Source organism: Ammospiza nelsoni, chromosome 3 (assembly GCF_027579445.1).
Source record: "Ammospiza nelsoni isolate bAmmNel1 chromosome 3, bAmmNel1.pri, whole genome shotgun sequence".
NCBI lineage: Eukaryota > Metazoa > Chordata > Aves > Passeriformes > Passerellidae > Ammospiza > Ammospiza nelsoni.
Window position 1 is genome coordinate 15890496 of NC_080635.1, and position 17787 is coordinate 15908282.

A 17787-nucleotide genomic window follows, 5' to 3' on the forward strand; every position below is an offset into this window, starting at 1 on the left:
GGTTTATGAATGCGGCGTCATGTGACGGCGGCGGCGGCCGCCCTCCTATTCACAAAACGGTGGCGGCCGGGGCGGGGATCCGCGACGTCGTGTGTCCCCCCCCAGCTCCGCTTCCCGACCCCCCCAGGCCCGGGTCTGCGCGGCGGGGGCGCGCACCGCTCCCCCCTCCCATCTCCGCCGCTTCCGCCTCCGACCGCCCCCGCCGGGCGCCCCGAGCCCCTCGGCCGGGGCGGGGAGCGGCGGCGGCGCGGGGCTGCGCCCCCTCCCTGCGGTGCCCCGGGGCCCCGCACCCCGGCGGGGCCGCACCGCCCTCCCGGGGGTTTTTATGAATGAAAGGGCCGTATGCAAATGAGCGCGGCCCGGGGGGAGCGCGAAATGGCGGATGCGCGGGCGGGCGGCGCGCACACGAACGCGCGTGTCCGCGTCCCTCTGTCCGCCCGCGGACGGTCCGTCTGTCCCTCAGTGCATGGGGTACGGAGATGAGCGACCGGCACCGGTTCCCGCCGGGGCAACAAAGCCTGCCCCCTGTTCCGTGCCCCGACCCGCCCGCCGCCCCCGGCCCCGCTCACTCGTCAGGGTAGGCTTCCTCGGTCATCTTCTCCCCGTCTAGGCTCATCCCTCGCCGCGGGCGGCCGGGCTGCGCCTCCGCATCTTCCCGAGCTTCACATGGCGAGGGAGGCCGCGCCGCGGCGGGGCTGGCGGCCGCGCCGGGCCCGACGGCGCGGGAGCGCGGGCGGCGGCGGGGGGGGAGAAGGGGGGACTACGGCCGCGCTCGTCGCCGGGCGGCGGCGGCCGGGGGCGGAGGAGGAGGAGAGGCGGCGGTCAGCGCGCCGCGGGGGCGCGGCGGGGCGCGGCGGCGGCGGCGGCGGCGCGGGGTCCGGGCCCGGGGGAGCGGCGCAGCGCCCGGGGGCAGGCGGCGGCGCCGGGCCAGCCCCATGGCCGCGATCACGCCATGGCGGGGCGCCGCGGGGGGCGGCGGAGCGGGCAGGGAGGGAGGGAGCGGGGAGCCCCGGCAGGAAGCGGCGGCGCTGCCGCGGCCGCCGGGAGCGGGCAGGGCAGCGCCGGACCCGGGCGGGAGGAGGGAAGGGAGGAGGGAGGGAGCCGCAGCGGCGGCGGAGGGGAAGGAGGAGACGCGGCCGGCAGTGGCGCCGCCCCGGCCCGGCCCCCCGAGCCCCCGCGGCGCAGCGCAGCGCCCGGGGTGCGGTCCCGCCGCGTTCGCCTCCGCCCGCTGGCGCCGCCCCCGCGCCGCAGCCCCCGCGCCCCGCCCGCCGCCCGGCGCTGCTCTCCGCCGGGCCGGAGCGACGGGCCCGCCCGGCTGCGGCTTGTGCCGTACGGCCCGGCCCGGCCCGGCTCGCCGGGTTCAGCCTCACCCGGCCCCGCTTAGCCCTGCGCAGCCGGACCCAGCAAGATCTGGCTCAGCCCTGCCAGGCCGCACTTAAAAATCACAGAATCGATTAGGTTGGAAAAGTCCTCTGAGATCATCGAGTCCAACCTATGACCGAGCACCCGGTCAGTCAGACAGTGGCACTTAGTGCCACGTCCAGTCTTCCCTTAAACACCTCTGGGGGCAGTGACTCCACCACCTCCCTGTGCAGGCCATTCCAATGTCTAATGACCCAGTTCCTCCTAATGTCCAACCTGAAACTCTACTGGCACGCCATAAGAGTGTGTCTTCTTGCTCTGTCGCTGGTTGACTTGGAGAATACCTTGCCAGATGCTCCTTTCAGGTAGTTGTAGAGAGTGAAAAAGGTCACTCCTGAGCCCCCTTTTCTCAGGCTTAACAACCCCATCTCCCTCAGCCCCTCCTCATGAGATTTGTGCTCCAGACCCTTCATCAACTTTGTTGCCCTGCTCTGGACATCTTGGCTCACCTCAACCTGGATTCTCCCATCCTGGCTGGGTTCAGCCCAGCCTGGCCCAGCTTGGTTCGGTTTGGCCCAGGGCAGCCTGGCTTGGTGCAGCTCCTCGTAGTGGCTGATGAGACCCATAGGATGCGTTTCCATACCATGATGCCATGTGCCCTGTGAGTGGTCTGGCAGCTGATCAGTAGAAGAAGCCCAGGGAGTTAATGTTGCCCTCACAGCTGTTTTCTCACCATCCTTGTGTTCTTCCCACCCCACCTTGGCCTCTACGAGAGCTCAAATTTCCCCTTAGTGCCACATTCAGAATTGCTGTGAGGTGCATGCTGGCATGGTGGTAACATCATACAGCTTTTCTCGTAGGTCAGTTCAAATGTTTTTTGCTGCAATGAACAGTGTAAACACTCCACCAACTTGTGTTGCGTTCATAGCTACACCATGACATCTGCCCTCAGGACTTGTTTGGTCCACAGAGAAGGGGTAACAGGAGCTGACTATCGAAAAAATAGTTTGGCCCATGAAGTTAAGTAACTAGCTGTGAGTTTTGGTTTTGCTTCCCCCATCAATTCCTCTGTGATCGGGCAGTCCTGGGAGAAGAAATGTGTCTGTACCACCTAAGCACATCACCTTGCCCTCCAGCTTTTGCAGGCCCCTTCACTGCAGCATCCCTTTCCCACAGCAGGTAGGGAGATGTGCCATCTCTGCTCTCACTGCATTGGGATATTCAGTCTTGTTATGGCTGTGGTTCCTAAGGGAGTCACATACTGATTTAACTTTCAAGTCTAGTCTATGGGATTTAGTCTTGAAGGGGCCTTCAGATTTTGGTGTGGAAATTGTGTTTCTGCTCTGCTGGGTTTCAGTTTCTAAGTGCTGTAAATTTTCTTTTCAGGAACAGAAGTGGAAACTCGGAGAGAAACCTGTGGACTGCTAGTAAATGAGATGGAGGCAAGAGCTGATCAAAGCTTTGAGATCTTCTCCTCAGGGAGAAGCAGTGTGTCCTTCAGAGGTGGTACCAGATTTTGCAGCTTTGTAGCACAATATTACAGTAATATTCCTGTCACTGCTAGAGGTTTGGCCGTAACACCAGATAATGTGTGAGAGTGCAAGCCTGCTGCCCTCCCTTTGGAAGACTGTGGGTGCTCTTTTGGGCGGCATTGCTGTCTATCCCCCCAACCCCTTCCCACCCATTCCTTTGCAAAGCCCAGTTTGTCACCCCCTTGGCTGTGCTAATGCATCTCCCACTGAGGAGTGACACTGCTGGATCTGCTAAATGGTCCCAGCTAATAATACCCCCCAATACCTCTTTCTTTTGGAAAGTTATTCAAGGATCCAGTGTGCAGAATGGCATGATAAACATCTTGGCAAAGCTGAGCTGGCAGCAAAAGGAAGTGTCAGGACAGGAGTAGAGTGGTTGGGGGCAAGGAAATGGTAGGAACGTCTTCAGCTGCTGTACAATAAAAGACCAGATGTAATGATTTGACACAGTTCCACCCATCCTATGTCTTTTTTTCCCCCCCCAAAGGATGATGAGATTGCACAGACCTCTAACATCCTCAAAATCTTTCATGCCAAAAATTCCTGTGATTAGCAGGAACATTGATGTGCCTGAAGTGGGGAGCATGGCATTTAGCAGTTGCTGACTACAGAAGCAGAATATGGGGAGAGTTATAGCCCTGTGAAAAACCCAGGGCACAATCATGTAATTAAAAGGCCATTATAATGGTTGTACCTCTGAGGTGGACTGGGTATTAATCACTGTCTGATTAATACTTGAGAGCTTGTCTGTGTGATCTGGATGTAGTTTTATGTGCTTATGTTGTGTGTGCACATATTTACCCCAATGGTGAGAAGCAAATGTGTCTGAGGCTTGGAAGCTGAAGTTTTACTTGATCTAGCTTCTTGAGTCATTTCCTGTGGATTTGCAAGATCTCTTATTTGATCTCTGCTTTCACTGTCCTGCCAATTTGCAAGCTGCTAAGTGATTTATTCTCTTAATAGTTTCTCTCACTGTACAACCCTCTTACTATTACTTTCACTGAAGTATTGAATTTTATTTTTCTAATATTCAGGTTACTGTGCCGGTTCTTGTAAGCCTGTTGGAGCTGACTGACTTTTCTGAATGAAAAGGCTCTCTCTCAGAGGTGTGATTTCTGTTTGTGCATTGTGTTGTTTGTACACAGAGCTTCTGCTCAAACACAGAGTAGCGCTTCCCCGTGATGCGATCGTTAAGGTACCTAGAATTAATTAGCCTTTGGTGGCAGAGCTTCAAGGCAGCAGCTCCTGCATACTAACGATTTGCCTGCTATGACTGTCCTGTGTTTTATATTCAAAAGAAACATTTCTTTTGCAGAGTAATACTTCAGCTGTTGCAGAGAACCTTGTTTCTGCTCAGATTGGAATAAACTTCCCTGAGTGCTGTTACACCTTTAGCTAGCACTTATTTAGGGTGAGAACCACTGGAATTTCAAGTGTCAAAGTTTAGGATGGCATTTACTGCAGGCTTGCAACGTAGCCTCCTGCCTTCACTTACTCTCGCTTGTAAAGCCTTTCAGCCTTTGAGATGAAATCTTCCGCACTGTTGATTTAGGAACCTAATTATGAATGTTGGTACCCTGTTGACTGTGCTGAATTCAATGATTTTTCCACTGACTCATTTGGTGACTTTGAATGAGTGAGGAGTGGAAGTCAGCAGTCCTGAATCATGCCATCCTCCAGACAATTACCCCCCTCCCCAATAATTCTTTTGAGCAGCAATCATATTTTAAAAGCAGCGATTGCATCTGCATTTTCCCCCATCATAATTGCTCAGAATTTAAGAGCTACAAAAACAATCTGCAACATTTCAAATCAGTGTAAAGTCTTTCAGGATTGACACTTTTTGGGAGGTCACAGTTTGGAAATACAGGGGGTTTTTTTCCAGCAGGAGTGGGATTTTAGCATGTGGTTTGGAGAATTTTTGGGATCCTTTTTGGGCACCTGCCAGGGGAAGAGGATGTGGAGAGCTCCTTGCAGTCTTCCCAGGATGTCCTTTTGGAGGCTGGTAAAACCAGAGCAGGCAAGCAGAACAGACCCTTGCTGCCAGATGAGCAGACTATTCCACTTCTCCATTTTTCGGGCTTTGTAAACCTACATTTTACCAGGACAGAAAGTTGAGGCGATCTCTGCGCTGCTGCCTGTGTGGCTTTTCTGGCTTTTCTGGACACCATGGGATCAACTTGGGCAACTGCAGTAAATGTGCTGAGGGCTGGGAAGGCATTGACCAGTGCATGGAGTCAGGCATGAGTCATGCCTATGGGACAAATCTGGTGTCATTTGTAGCTGTATTCCTCAAACCTTGTGCTCTCCTTCATCCTCTCCCAAAATAAAAGCAAAGTTTATTGAAATGGGGAGATAGTGAGGAAAAGCAGTATTTTCAAACCCTTGCTTTCCTACTGGGCACTCTGTTGCCCTCTTAATATTCAGCAGTAAGTGATTTATAGCCCCCCTGACATGGTGGTTTGGTGTTTTCTTTGTGTGCATAACTTCCTTTTGATATAAAGGGATGATAACAAACCTAAATTGTAGTCTCACAAGCGCATGACACTTTGTGGTGCAGATAGCAGGAAAATGCTCTAATCTTGAGTTCAACACTTCAGCCTACCCACCCCCAAATTCCACCCTGGTGAGAGGGTGGCACTAGCAGGTTTAGTGAGACAGCAGTGTTGGTGGGGGTGATTCTTTCACACACAGTAGTGCAGGATGATGGTTTTGGGGGTGCCACTAGAGTCAAGTCCCTGGCATGGACTCAACAAGAGACGGGTGCACAGCTTCTTCTTGAACTTTTTTGCGTACCTTTTTGTGCTGAATGCTTGGAAGGAAAAACTGCTACAAAACCTTCACTTTCTGCTGCCAGTTCTGCAGTGGTGCTCCTGTGTGTTCCCGACTCAGCAGGGATGGTCCGTCCCTGGACCATCAAACTGAAAAATAAGTGTGCAGAAACTTTGCAAGTGTCACCACAACCTCAGGATTAGTCCTGAAGCCAGGCTACTCTCAGCATGAGGGAAGGGCTGCTCTTCTCTTGAGATGCCTTTCCACCCTTGAGAGGTTTCTGAATTTTTGATACAGCTGTTTCCAGGGCCTCATGAGAACTGAACAAACAGATGCCAAATAAAGTTTTACCTCACAGAGCACAAAAGTGGGTGGATCTGGGAAAAACACTGGACTTGTTCACACCTTTGTCTCCCCTCCTTGGGGGTCATTTGAATCAGGTTTGAACCTTTTAAGTGTATTTCAGAAAGCTGCCTTCTGATAGCCAAACTTCACTTGGGTGTTCCTCCCTTTCTCTCACAGCTATTGTGAGACCATCTCCTCTGAACACTCATGTTCCCTTTATTGCAAAGCTCTTTGATCAGCCTCAGCAGGTGACATGATGAACAGTTGACTGACTACTTTGGCAAAACCAGTTTTTGTGGCTTGACCTCCTTTTCACACACAGTGTCTTGCTGTGAGTACAGGGTCCTATTCAGTGTCTGAGTGGTTATAATTGCTGGTTTACCCAGTCTAGACCTGGTTGTGGGAGAAACCCCCGCACAGGTATCAATCAGGAAAGGCTTCTGGAGTTAAATTAAGCATTTGAAATATGGAAATGCTGACATGGCTGGGTCAGATGTTTGATGGTACACAGGGGAAATGAGTTGTATATACCCTGTCTGAATCCTCATTTACTCAGCCCTTGGCTTCAGGGCTGCTCAGTGACACTGATCCACTCTGTCCTTTGCAGATGCTTGGCCATATTTAATTTCAAAGGGTGCCAGTCCACCCTCTTCTCCAGGCAGATATTTTCCCTTGTGTCAACATCCTCATAACAACTCCAGCTAGGCAAATATAGCACATGCCTTATGAGTGTCCTGGAAGGACTCAGAGGTGGAGAGTTAGAGCTAAAGAAGTCTCATGGTTAACCCCATGCACCACCAAATAGCTTTGGGATAAGTTGCAGCACATGATGAGGAAGCTGGGAGGAGAGTTTAATGGTCCTGCAGAGAACACCTCCTTAGACAGCCACCCTCCAAGATGTTCCCAAGGATTCCCATGGAAAATAATCCTGTGCTCCTTTTATGTTCTGGTAATCACACACATACTATGCCTCCCTGCCAGTTCTGAGGAGAAAAGTGATTAGTCACTCCACACAAAAACCTTTGGGAACTATACATATACTCCACTATGGATGCCAGCTCCATCTAGAAGGGAATGAAGACTCACAGCTCTGCTCTGTGTGGTTGTCAACAGAAGCTGCTATTTGCAGGTACTGGATGCAAGGCCTTCCAGATGCCCACTGCCAGCTGCATCCCCAGCAGTGTTTGCTGCCAGGCTTAACAAAGCCCAGAAATGCAAGCCCAGCTCATGAGAGCTTCACACCTACAAGACCAAAAGCACAAGCTTGATCCTGCTCACAGAGCTCCCTTGTTCAAGACAGTAGACTCTCTGGTCTCTTAGAGAAAAGAAGAAGGGCTGGTTATTGCTGGATGCCTGTTCTGACCTTAAAAGCTGAAAGTAAAAACAATCCAAGATATGGGGCATGCTGAAGTGGCAGCTGAAGGGCTTTTTTTGTTCCTTCTGCAGTTAATGCTGTTGTGCTAAAATTGCACACGGGTGGGAGTGGGGGTTAATTTAAGGTTTAGTGTGACCAAAAGGAATTATTTAGAAAATAGCAAATGGACAGCATTCTGAAAAATGAGCTTCACTTCCCTAACCAGGAGTACTTGACTTAAGTTGAAGAGACTATGAAGGAAACCTCCATATCCATGGCAGGTAAACATTTGCCTTTGATTCTGTTTTTCTCTTCAAGTCTAGAAACCCCAGCATTTACACTTAAATGGATATGCTGTAAGCTATGTTTAGGAAGAGAATTTCATCCCCTCCTGCACGTACTTTTACACATGATAATTATTTGTCTGTAGCTTTACAAAGTATGGCTGGAGGGATGGTTTGAAAGGGAGGAGTTACATAGCACTGATGATAACTGCCTGATTCAGCCCTACTGAAGGCAGTGGCAGCAGGATCAGACAATCCAGAAGAGATTATTTTATTTTAAATAGCCATTATGGACCTTCAGTGACTTATGATAAATTCCTGCCTTCTGATTTCATGCACTGAAGAACACACATGTGTGCTGGAACCATGTCTTCAGAGTCACATGTTCAGTGTGGACATGAATCTCTGCATTTTGTCACCATTAAAAAAAAATAAAAACAAACAAAAAACCCCACAAAAACTAACAGAGAGCTAGAGAGCTTATGAAGATGACATTTTTGTGAATGATGGTATTTTTTAATACCATCGATTTTGTCTTCATCAAACGTATCACAGAGTCTGAGCTTTTCCTTTATTTTTTACATTCTGCTTCTTCTCACCCACTTGATCTGGTCCTTCCATACAAATGGAGTTGTAGTCCAAAACTCATGGAGGGGTGAAAGAACTGCTCTATAACCACATGGTCTGGATGCAATACCTTGCACATAAGTGCTTCTCTTTGTGCCAAAGACATTACCACACTACCAGTATTTAATTTGTTACCACACAAAGTGCTCTGGATAGCTGTGACATTGAAACACTTCCTATAAATTGGTTCCTGCTCAGCTCTAAAGACATTTGGGTCTTCTCTTTGGTGTTTTTCAGTCTAAAAAAGTACAAAGGTGAAAACTCTCCCACAAGGCCTGATCAAAATATTGTCTAAATGGCAGTCTAAATTTTGGCCTCTCACTGGCTTGCAGGCAAAGCAGGACAAGTCTTTGTTTTCTTGAAAGAAACAGGGATGGCTGTCTTTAAAATCCTGAGGGGGTGGAAAGCAGAGATGATTTCCACCCTCCTGTGGCAAGGTCACTTGTATCCCCCCTGCAGATGGACCTACTGTAGAAAGAGGATGGGCAAGGCACCTTTTGAGAAAGGTCACCAGAGCCTATTCTGTGCTTTCTAAGGAATGCAAGCAGAGGTAAGGGCTTTGTGCCACTACCATTTAGCTGTCACCCATATCACAGGCAGAGCTTTCTTTGATCATAATGTCTCCTATTGCAGGAAGCTGTGGAAACTCTGCAGTGACTTTGCTGCACACAACTACCCCAAAAGGGGCTTTGACCTTTTAACAATGGCACTTCATTATACAGTATTTTCTTGTGTTGATTTTTCAAGTATTGGGGTGGAGATAATCACTGAGAAACATGCGATCTTGAAAAAAAAAATAAAATAGATTAAATTATATATTGTGACTTTTGATTTAGAGTATCTTTGTAAGCATGTCTGATCTTATATGCTAATTTTCCTTTGTATCCTTCACAGTCATTTGTAGGTATGGAGGAAAGTGTTGGTCTTCCATTACAGCAGAAGGAGCTACAGCCCAAGGAGACACCTGGCTGTCAGGAAGAGGACTCAAACTCAGGAACATTTGGGAGTCATTTAAGACAGGAAGATAACATCCACTCGAGTTTAATTCCCTGTGCTTGTTTGTGAGTGTCTAGTTGCTTAGCTGTGAGTGGTGCATAAATCACCTGAGACTCTCCATTCCTCTGTAATTTACTGTTAGAAAGGACAGAAATAAATTCTAACATATTTGTGTGACACACCAGAATTACTCCAAACTTAGAAGAATTTTGGAGCAAAGTTAAATGTTTCAAGTCTAAATTGCACACTGCTAATTATCTCCTTATATTTTATGTCATCATGGATTAAAATGAAATGCTGCTGTGAAGGTGCCCCATCAAACAGAACATGATTCTAGTTGTTTGCCTTGTGTGGCTTGAGTAAAAGTGCATTTCCACCCTAGGAAAATCCTTTATGCCCTGATTTCCAAGTTCAAAAATAACTCTCTACAGATGAAACATGTTTCTCACCCTTTAAAGTAGTGTTTTCACCTACAAATACTTGCTGCCTAAACAAGAGCTCTTTCCTTTGCACTTGTGCCAACATGCAACTTGGATAAAGAACTAAACTTAGATTCATAGTTATAATGCTTCCACTGACTTTTTTGGTTTTGTTTTTTAATAATGACTGTAAGACATGTGCCATCTCTCTCCTGAATTTTAATCTTTCTAATGAAGGTGTGTTTGAAGAAGGCACACCCTTCAGAAGATGTTTTGTGGTATCGTCTTTGAGCCTTTAGTGTTGAGGACCAGCTGCATTTTCAATTTTAAATGCACTTTTCAGGGTCTTACATCACAGAGGCCTAAATTAAAACACACTTACCATAAAGAGGTGCAGCACATGCATTCATCCTGGAAATTGCACTGCGACATGAAAGATATCCAAGCCCTACATGTAATTTTGAAGATGAGCAAGCCTTGGCCTTTCAGATGTCCCACGTGAGGGAAGCGCACCCACGTCCCACAAAATTGTAAGCTTCTGAATCATGGAAGCTGGATCTTAAAGCCTCTAATTCCCACTGAATTAGAGATGTTTGACGATGTGTGTGTCTGTGAAAATTAATCCCAGTGCTGGACTGGGGGTGGCCGACTGCCTGTGGATGTGAGCCTACGCAGGAACCCCTGTGGTCCAACACTCAGGGTGACCCGGGGAGATGCAGAACTCAGCGATGGGCAGCTCTCACTTTGTGCCTCCCAGCTCATCCTCCACATGTTATTCAGGATCAGGGATCAGGATCTGGTGGCTCCCCATGGCATGAAAATTTTCTTTAGTGGTTTGCAGGCTGAAAAAGGCTGGTCATGCCTTCTGTAAAGAATTATCTAATTAGCTCTAGATGTCTTTCTCCTAATTTAGGTTATTGGAGAAAATGTTTCTTCTCTAGTATGGTGGTAAACACAGGAGTGAGAGCACTGCACCTTTATTTTGGACGTATATACCATGATGAGAGCAGCAGCTGGTCTTTAACTTCACTCCCTGCAGCTATGGAAACCTTGCCACGGGTTGTGCACCCTGCAGAAACAGAGACCTCCTTTCGGGGTTCATGGGTTTAATGCCAAATTCTCTCTCCATACACATGGCTCCCAGGAACCAAACAATAGCTTCAGAGAGCCATCAGCTTCACTAGCCTGCAGGTATACAGAGGGAACCCCCAAGCTTCAGCCTGAGTGAGACTTCCCTTCCTCCCTCTATTTAATGTCAGTTTCACTTGCAGCTGTTCAGGGGAAAGGTTTTTTTGCAATCTCTTTCAAGTATCAGATACTGGCAATCCCTCTCCTGGAGTGCCGTGGTTGGAGAGTATCCTGGGCTAACTTGGGAGGGCAAGGCTCTCCCATATCTAAACAATGCAGTAAATGTTACTCAGCCTCCTGTAGGGTTACTGGGCTTGACACAAATGTCCTAGCCAAGCTCACAAGGAAGAGGAAATATGGGAATATACGCCACCAGAAGACACTATCTTCCTTGACGTTTTTGTCTGTAAAACAATAGCTTACAGAGCGTTTTTAACTGAAAGGTGTTGTTGGCCTTTTTCCTTTTCATTTTTTGACTTTTGTTTCCTGTAGGAGAGTCTCTGGAATTCCTTAATGTTGTCATCAAGTCCTAGGGATTTTTTTCCCCCTCTTTTAGCTGTGCTACATCTCCCAGGTTACCAGCAATGCAAAATTGCTGAGGGAAGACATTTCTGTTTAAACTGGAAGCCATGAATACAAGAGCTTCTCCTCCCAAAGGAAATGTTGTTTTTACTTCCATGTCCCCAATCTTACATCTTTGCTTTGTACTCAGGTATTTTCACTTGAGACTTCCCAGTTTCCTAGAAATTCTCATTTACTCTCTTGCTGAGTCTGTTGAACAAGATACTAAATCCATCTTGCTTGGAAAAAAATTAAAGAAAGAACAATAAAACCGTAATTGAAACATTTTGCTGAAAAATGTCACAGCATAGTGATTTTTGAAACAAAAGCCAAAGAAATACTTTTTGCTTTTCTAAATTAGGAAAAGAAATGCGTGTGTATACCCATTCAGTTGGAGTGGAATTGGAAAATCTTTGTTTCATATGCAGTGCCAGCTTCAGGAAAAGGACAGTCTGGCTTTGTCTTCTTATGTGTATTTGTGTGTCTTTGTTATCAATATTTAGCAGTCTTGGGAAGTTTTACTGTGATGTTGAGGAGAAGGCTGCAATTCCAGGCACTAAGGTGGCTCCTTTGGAAAGGCTGAAATGTGGCTGCCTGCTCTTAGGAACTTCTCTAAAACCACAGGGACTCTGCACCCCACTTCCTTCTAACTCAGGACAACCAGATGTCCAGGGCTCAGGTCCATTCTGAGGTCCTAACAAGCATCTTTGGGATATTGTTTTGTCCCAAATTTTTTTTTCCTGGATATGTTTTTTTTTTTTTTTTTCCCAGCAAGCCCTGCTTCATCTGCAGTGATCTGATCTTCTTCCACTCAAAAAGACAGGAGTCTCCCATGCAGGAGACTTGTGCCTCACCCGCCACACCACCCTCCCCAGCTTGTCCTCCCTTCACTGCTCCTTTCTCTCTTTACAGTCATCACCCAACTGTGAGCTTTGTAACCTCAGTGCATTCATACCCCTGCTCTCCCAGATCTCAAGGGATAAGTTTCTGTCAGTCCCACCCAGAGGGATCATTCTTGTGTGCAATGACTTCAGGGTACATCATGCAGAACCTCAGTCCGGGATTCCCTGGCCAAAACTGAGACACCATGTTCCCTTCCACCATGTGAAAATGAAAGTAAGCTTGGCCACAGCAAAACCACAGAGCAGTGGTGAAGCCTTCAGTGTTGGTGGAGGTGGAATAAAGCACACAAATCTTTACTTCAGATTTTCAAGGGGTGCAAAATACATGGATGTGCCTGTCAGCAAGACTTCCAGAAGGACAAAATGTCACGGGGATCCCCACCACGAAAGGCTGCCCCAAGGTCGGTGACACAGGATTTCCGCAAGCTGGTGCTTATCTTGTAGACAGATCTCCTGGGGGGTGAAAAGTCAGACACACGCACAGGTACAGTGAGCACAGCTGTCTGTTGTGGGGCTGTAAGGAACTGCCGGAAACCCACAGAGGAAGATGCAAAAAACCCCCAAAAATGTAAAGGGGAAAGGCGGGAGGGAAGAAGCTGTTTTTTTCAAAGCTTGGCTGCCCTTGCAAGCAGAGTAACATCACAAAAGAGACACATGGTTATGCAGGTTTAGACCATGAAATCCTTTTGGAGTTTTGTAGATGGTGAAGTAGAGAGAAAGAAACTTCACTGAACACCTGTGCAATGGTTAACGTGATGTTTTCAGGAGAGTTCACCCATGAGTAGGCACAGTAGCTTGCTGTGCTGATAAAGCTCATTTCTGCTCTGGAGTTAGGCAAATGTAACACAATAGCAAATGTGACAGAGGTGGAAAGATTAAACAGGAACAGATGCCTTTACCCTACCTGCTTCACACACTCATGTGACGACAGAATCTGCATTGAGCATTTTAGAAGCTCTTGAAATTCTGAAGTCAGGTGGCCTGGATAATACTGACTCACTTCTTACGTAGAAGTTAAGAATGGAGTAAAATGGGGTACTTGAGGGCTCAGTTTGGCCCCAAGGAGCAAAGGTTTGTTGCTTGCTCCATGTCTGCATGTCAGGAAGGCATAAAGCAGAGAACAAAACCTCTGAAAGACCTGGGGAAATAATAGCTGCTTCAGTTCAGGGGCTGAGCTGGAAAATGGAGAGTAAAAGAACTAGATTACATCAATGCAAAAGAAATGGTAATTTTTACTCATTTTTTTCCCCCACTTGTTTTTCTTGGGGGAAATGGGAAAAAAAACCCCAATGTGTTATTTTGGATCAGCCCAAATTGCATTTTGAATGTAATATTTTGTTTTGAGGTTAGTTGCCCCTCTTGTTTCTCACACTTTCTTTTATTTCATGTCTCTTTTGAGTGGAAAATGCCACTTTAAAATAACAAATCAGAGGGTTGTGTTTAAGAGGCAGTGAAGTAGAATGCTCTGGGATTTTCAAAACAATTTTTTTCAAGAAATGTAGTTATATATGTTTACCATGTTTCATTCATATTGGCATATTGGAAACTCCAAAATTGCATGGTTTGGGTTTGTCTTTTTTTTTCCTAGGTATTTTAGTTTTTTTTTTTTTTTTTTTTTTTTTTTTGTTTTGTTTGTTTGTTTGTTTGTGGGTTTTGGTTTTTGTTTTTTTTTTTTTTTTTTTTCCTTATTATTCAATTTCTGCTGAAGGAATTGCCTCTGCAGAAACAACAAAAGGGAGATGTGTAACCTGAGGAATGGGAGATTTCAGGCAACAGGACAGGGCTTACCACAGCACCTGGGGCAGAGGCCAGTGTATGGCTGAAGGCAAAAGCATGAGCTTATTTCCCAGTAAAGCTACTGAAGAAACAGCAGTGAGGAAAGCGTTGAGGCAACAGGGGATGGATGTGTACAGCTTTACAGTGTTCAGTTTTAAGTGGCTGTGCCACTGGAGGGCTGATTTTTCATCAGCCAGATCACTGTCACAAGCCTTGCATCCCAGGTTTTCTCAGTTTGCTGGCAGGCCCTAGAGAGGCAGATGTGTTGGATCATGGAAGGGATGTTGAGGGCTGGTTTTATTCTTGTGCACCCCATCCTCTGTGGGGGGATCTGCAGGGCTCTCTCCTTTGGTTGGGTTTGCCCTCTTAGGGTTATGGAGAGAAGGAGGTGCTCTCAGGGCTGCTACCCCTCTACTCTAGATCTGGGCTTGCTTGCTCTCCAGGCCAGCTTGGGGTGTATGGAGGCGCAAAATGCCTTGTGCTCGCTCCAGATAAGAGAGGTGATGCTGATAGGGGGGAGGGAAACAACCCGAGCAACTGACTGAAGCAGAATGTGGTTTGCAGCACAAGTGTTTGCCTGACTTGTCAGCGCTGTGAGGCAGGGGCAGGTGGGAGCTGGTCCAGGGGTGCCACACTGCACTATGATGTCCAGTGGACAGTCAGGTCCTAGAGCTTCTCTTTCCATAGCATCCAGATGGAGGGTAACTGGCAGCTTAGGTGACAGGCATTTCCTTCCCAACCAAGAAATAATTCTGTGTGCTTTGACTAGCAGGGGAATTCAGACATTCTGAATTCAAGCCATTTAAAGTTAGAAACTCCTTTTTCTGATTTTCCCAGAGCTGGCCAGCTGTGGCCTTCTGTGTTTGCTGCATCATGAGATGCTTTGTAATGAGTGGTGGGGTCTCAGCAGGTCTTATGCTGTCACTGGAACAATGGAGTGCAGACTTTCTTTATATCCTGGAGGGCATCAAATAATAAGAACAAGAAAAGTTGTCCAGCTGTGCTTCAGCTGGACTACTTTTCTCTTTTCATTTTTTCAATCAGTCTTAGTAGACAGCGTGGCTGTCTGATTCGTCTTCTGAGGAGGATACTTAAAATGTAAATAGAAAACTTGTTTTAAGAAATGGCATGTGCCTAGCATGAAGAAGTAAGAATTACCCCTGCTGGAATAACCTTCCTTTCATTGGGATTATATTAGGGAGGAATTTGGTCTGCTCCTTGGCAGCTCCATGCACAAGCTGGCCGTTGTTATTAAAATCTAGAAACTCATTCCTAACCTTAGTCACCTCAGGTGATTTGCACTTGAAAAGATCACACAGACTGGTAAATTTGGGAAGGATACATAAAGGACTAGCAACATGAACTGCCTTCTGGCTGGTGAGGGCTGGGGTTACTCAGATTTCTTGGCAGTGCAGGACTATTCATTAATTCAGTTTAACTCCCTACAAAGTCCATGTAGAGGTGAAGAATTGCAGGCAAAATCCACTGGCTGGACCCCAGCTCAGAAGACTGCCCGGAGGTGTCTGCCATGGCTCAAGGTGTCCTGGAGAAGGAAACCTAAGTATCTGGCTCCCCTGGCCAGTGGGAGATGTGCCTGTGACAGTGCAGGCAGATGTTTGCTGCTCACAGCTTCTCTCCAGTTCCTTGTCACAGTAAGGTGAAAATGGACACAACAAGTGGCTTAAAGAATAGAATTTGAAGAGAGCAGGTCAAGGGATCTGCGGGGCCTGGTGGTGGGAGTGACTTGAGCAGCACAGCTGCAGCTGGAGGAGGATGCACAGCTCCACCCCTCTGCTCCTGCTGGGAAAGGGCTGCTTGGGAGGCAAAGCCCAGCTTAGCAGGGACCTGGGAAAAAGGGGGCTATGAAACAATTTGCCTGCATCTATTGAAGCAAAGCAAGCAGACAGCATGGAGAACAACTCATATGCTAAGCCCATCATACTTGCTGTCATATTTTTTTGTTGTTTTTTTTTTCATTGTTGAAACCACTACAGAGAGCAGCACATTTCCAGGAGCCTGGCTCCAGCAAGCAAACTTCCCTGTGGCTTCCTGTCGGCTTGGGGAGGATTCGTGGCTGGGATGCTTTACCTCTTCCGTGCCAACTCAACTGGAGCCATGTCTCAAGATGGTTCTTTGATACCCTGTACAAAGGATTGTTCCTTATGGTGTTTTTGTCATGAAATAATATGTTTCTGCAAAATTTAATCTGATTAAAATACAAAGAATTAGTATGGGGGACTGGATATGTGCAAAGTAGTATTTTTATATCTGTTTCTTTTGTTAATAGATAGGCCTGCCAGTCCCACAAAAACTTAAGCATGCACTTAGTGTTCCCAGTGGCTAATCCCATGAAAGTCTACTCCCAGTGTGTATTCAAGCACACAGGAACATCCGCATACGGCACGGACTGCACGGCCCTAACCCCGATGTGCTGACTTAGAGCTGTCAGTTGTGAATGTTCCCATGTCTGGAGCATATCCTCAGACTCAGGAATGCCTGAGCCCTCACTGTCTGGATCTACAAGGTGTTAAGTAGGATTTGGAAAATGGAGGGCTGGAACGGATAGGCAAGAAGTTACATTTAATGATGTGAAATAACGGTAGAAGCCAGGCACAGGATCATTAAATAATGGATTTGGTTGTTCATTATTTACTTCAGCCTTCCTTCTGCCCCTGTGAAATGCTGACTCCTGTGCTGTCCATCTAAAAATGGCACAGTTGCCATCAATTTTTCCAAATGGACATATTTGTTTAATATTTTGAAAGCAGGTCTGACAAATCCACAAGTATCAGTGTTAGGCAGAAGAAGAGAAAGCTCAGAGATAATGCAGTATGTGCACGTAGTAAAGCATGCACCTTATCACTCAGTAAAATTGGTGAATTGCTATCAGTGCCACAACAGCGTTCTCAATTGCTCCAAGAACTTGCCATCTTTAATACAAGACCACCAGAATTTTGGTCTGCAATCTGATAAAAAGCCAACCGTACCAAAGCAGCAAAGAGATTAAAAGCAAAACAAACAAAGGAAATGGAGGGGGGAAAATTCCAACAAATTAAAAATTGCAAACTAGAATTTTAACTGTATAACAGATTTTATACTAAAAAGCCTCACCATATATTCCAGTATTGTTTTGATAGCAGATCCATTGCTCATGTGAGACTGGAGTGACACCAATCTGTAGGTACTGCTGTGCAATTCTGGGATCTCTAGAGCACTGGTGATTGTGAGTTGTTCTTTCTTATAAGGACCCTATGGGCTTGGATAATTGGGAAGATGTGCTGGGTTTGATTTTCAGCGTAACCTGAAGCAAAAGTCAGCTTGAGGCTGCCAGATTGTGCCTGGTTTCAGATCAAACCTCTGTGAAAGTAGTGAATTGAGTAGGGTTTCCACTCAAACCATAAATTGGTCTTGATATGTTTGAAACTTTGCCCAGATTTTTTTTTCTTTTTTTTTTTTTCCAAACTTGGCCTGTGTTCTAGCTTTGTAACAAAACCTAAAACAAACATCTCTGGGTTTCGGGTTTAGTTGTGAAAGTTTAACACAGAAACCATTTTCCTCCAGGGGGAAGGGGGATGCTGGCCTGTATGCTAAGGCTGAGCTTAATTTTTTATTCTTTTGAGAGTGACAGTGACAGTTTGTATTTTCTCCCTTGAAAGCAGTTGGAGAAGAGGCTTTGGCTCAACTGCTGATCTGAAGGACAGAACAGGGGAGGGTGACCATCATGTCCCT

The 17787-nt window shown here is 47.0% G+C and overlaps 1 protein-coding gene and 1 long non-coding RNA gene across 2 annotated transcripts in view; one reads left to right on the plus strand and one right to left on the minus strand.

The window, feature by feature from the left end:
- SPRED2 (sprouty related EVH1 domain containing 2) overlaps positions 1–782 on the minus strand; it is a 59203-nt gene extending 58421 nt beyond the window's left edge. The window contains exon 1 of the mRNA XM_059468223.1: positions 570–782. Within this exon, the coding sequence (XP_059324206.1) occupies positions 570–616 (47 nt within the window). The 5' untranslated portion in view covers positions 617–782. The remainder of the gene's footprint in view (positions 1–569) is intronic.
- Positions 361–9883, plus strand: LOC132070977 (uncharacterized). Its single transcript, XR_009418056.1, has 3 exons — positions 361–577; positions 2749–2865; positions 9171–9883. It is a non-coding gene; the product is annotated as an uncharacterized LOC132070977 (long non-coding RNA).
- Positions 9884–17787: the final 7904 nt, after the last annotated feature.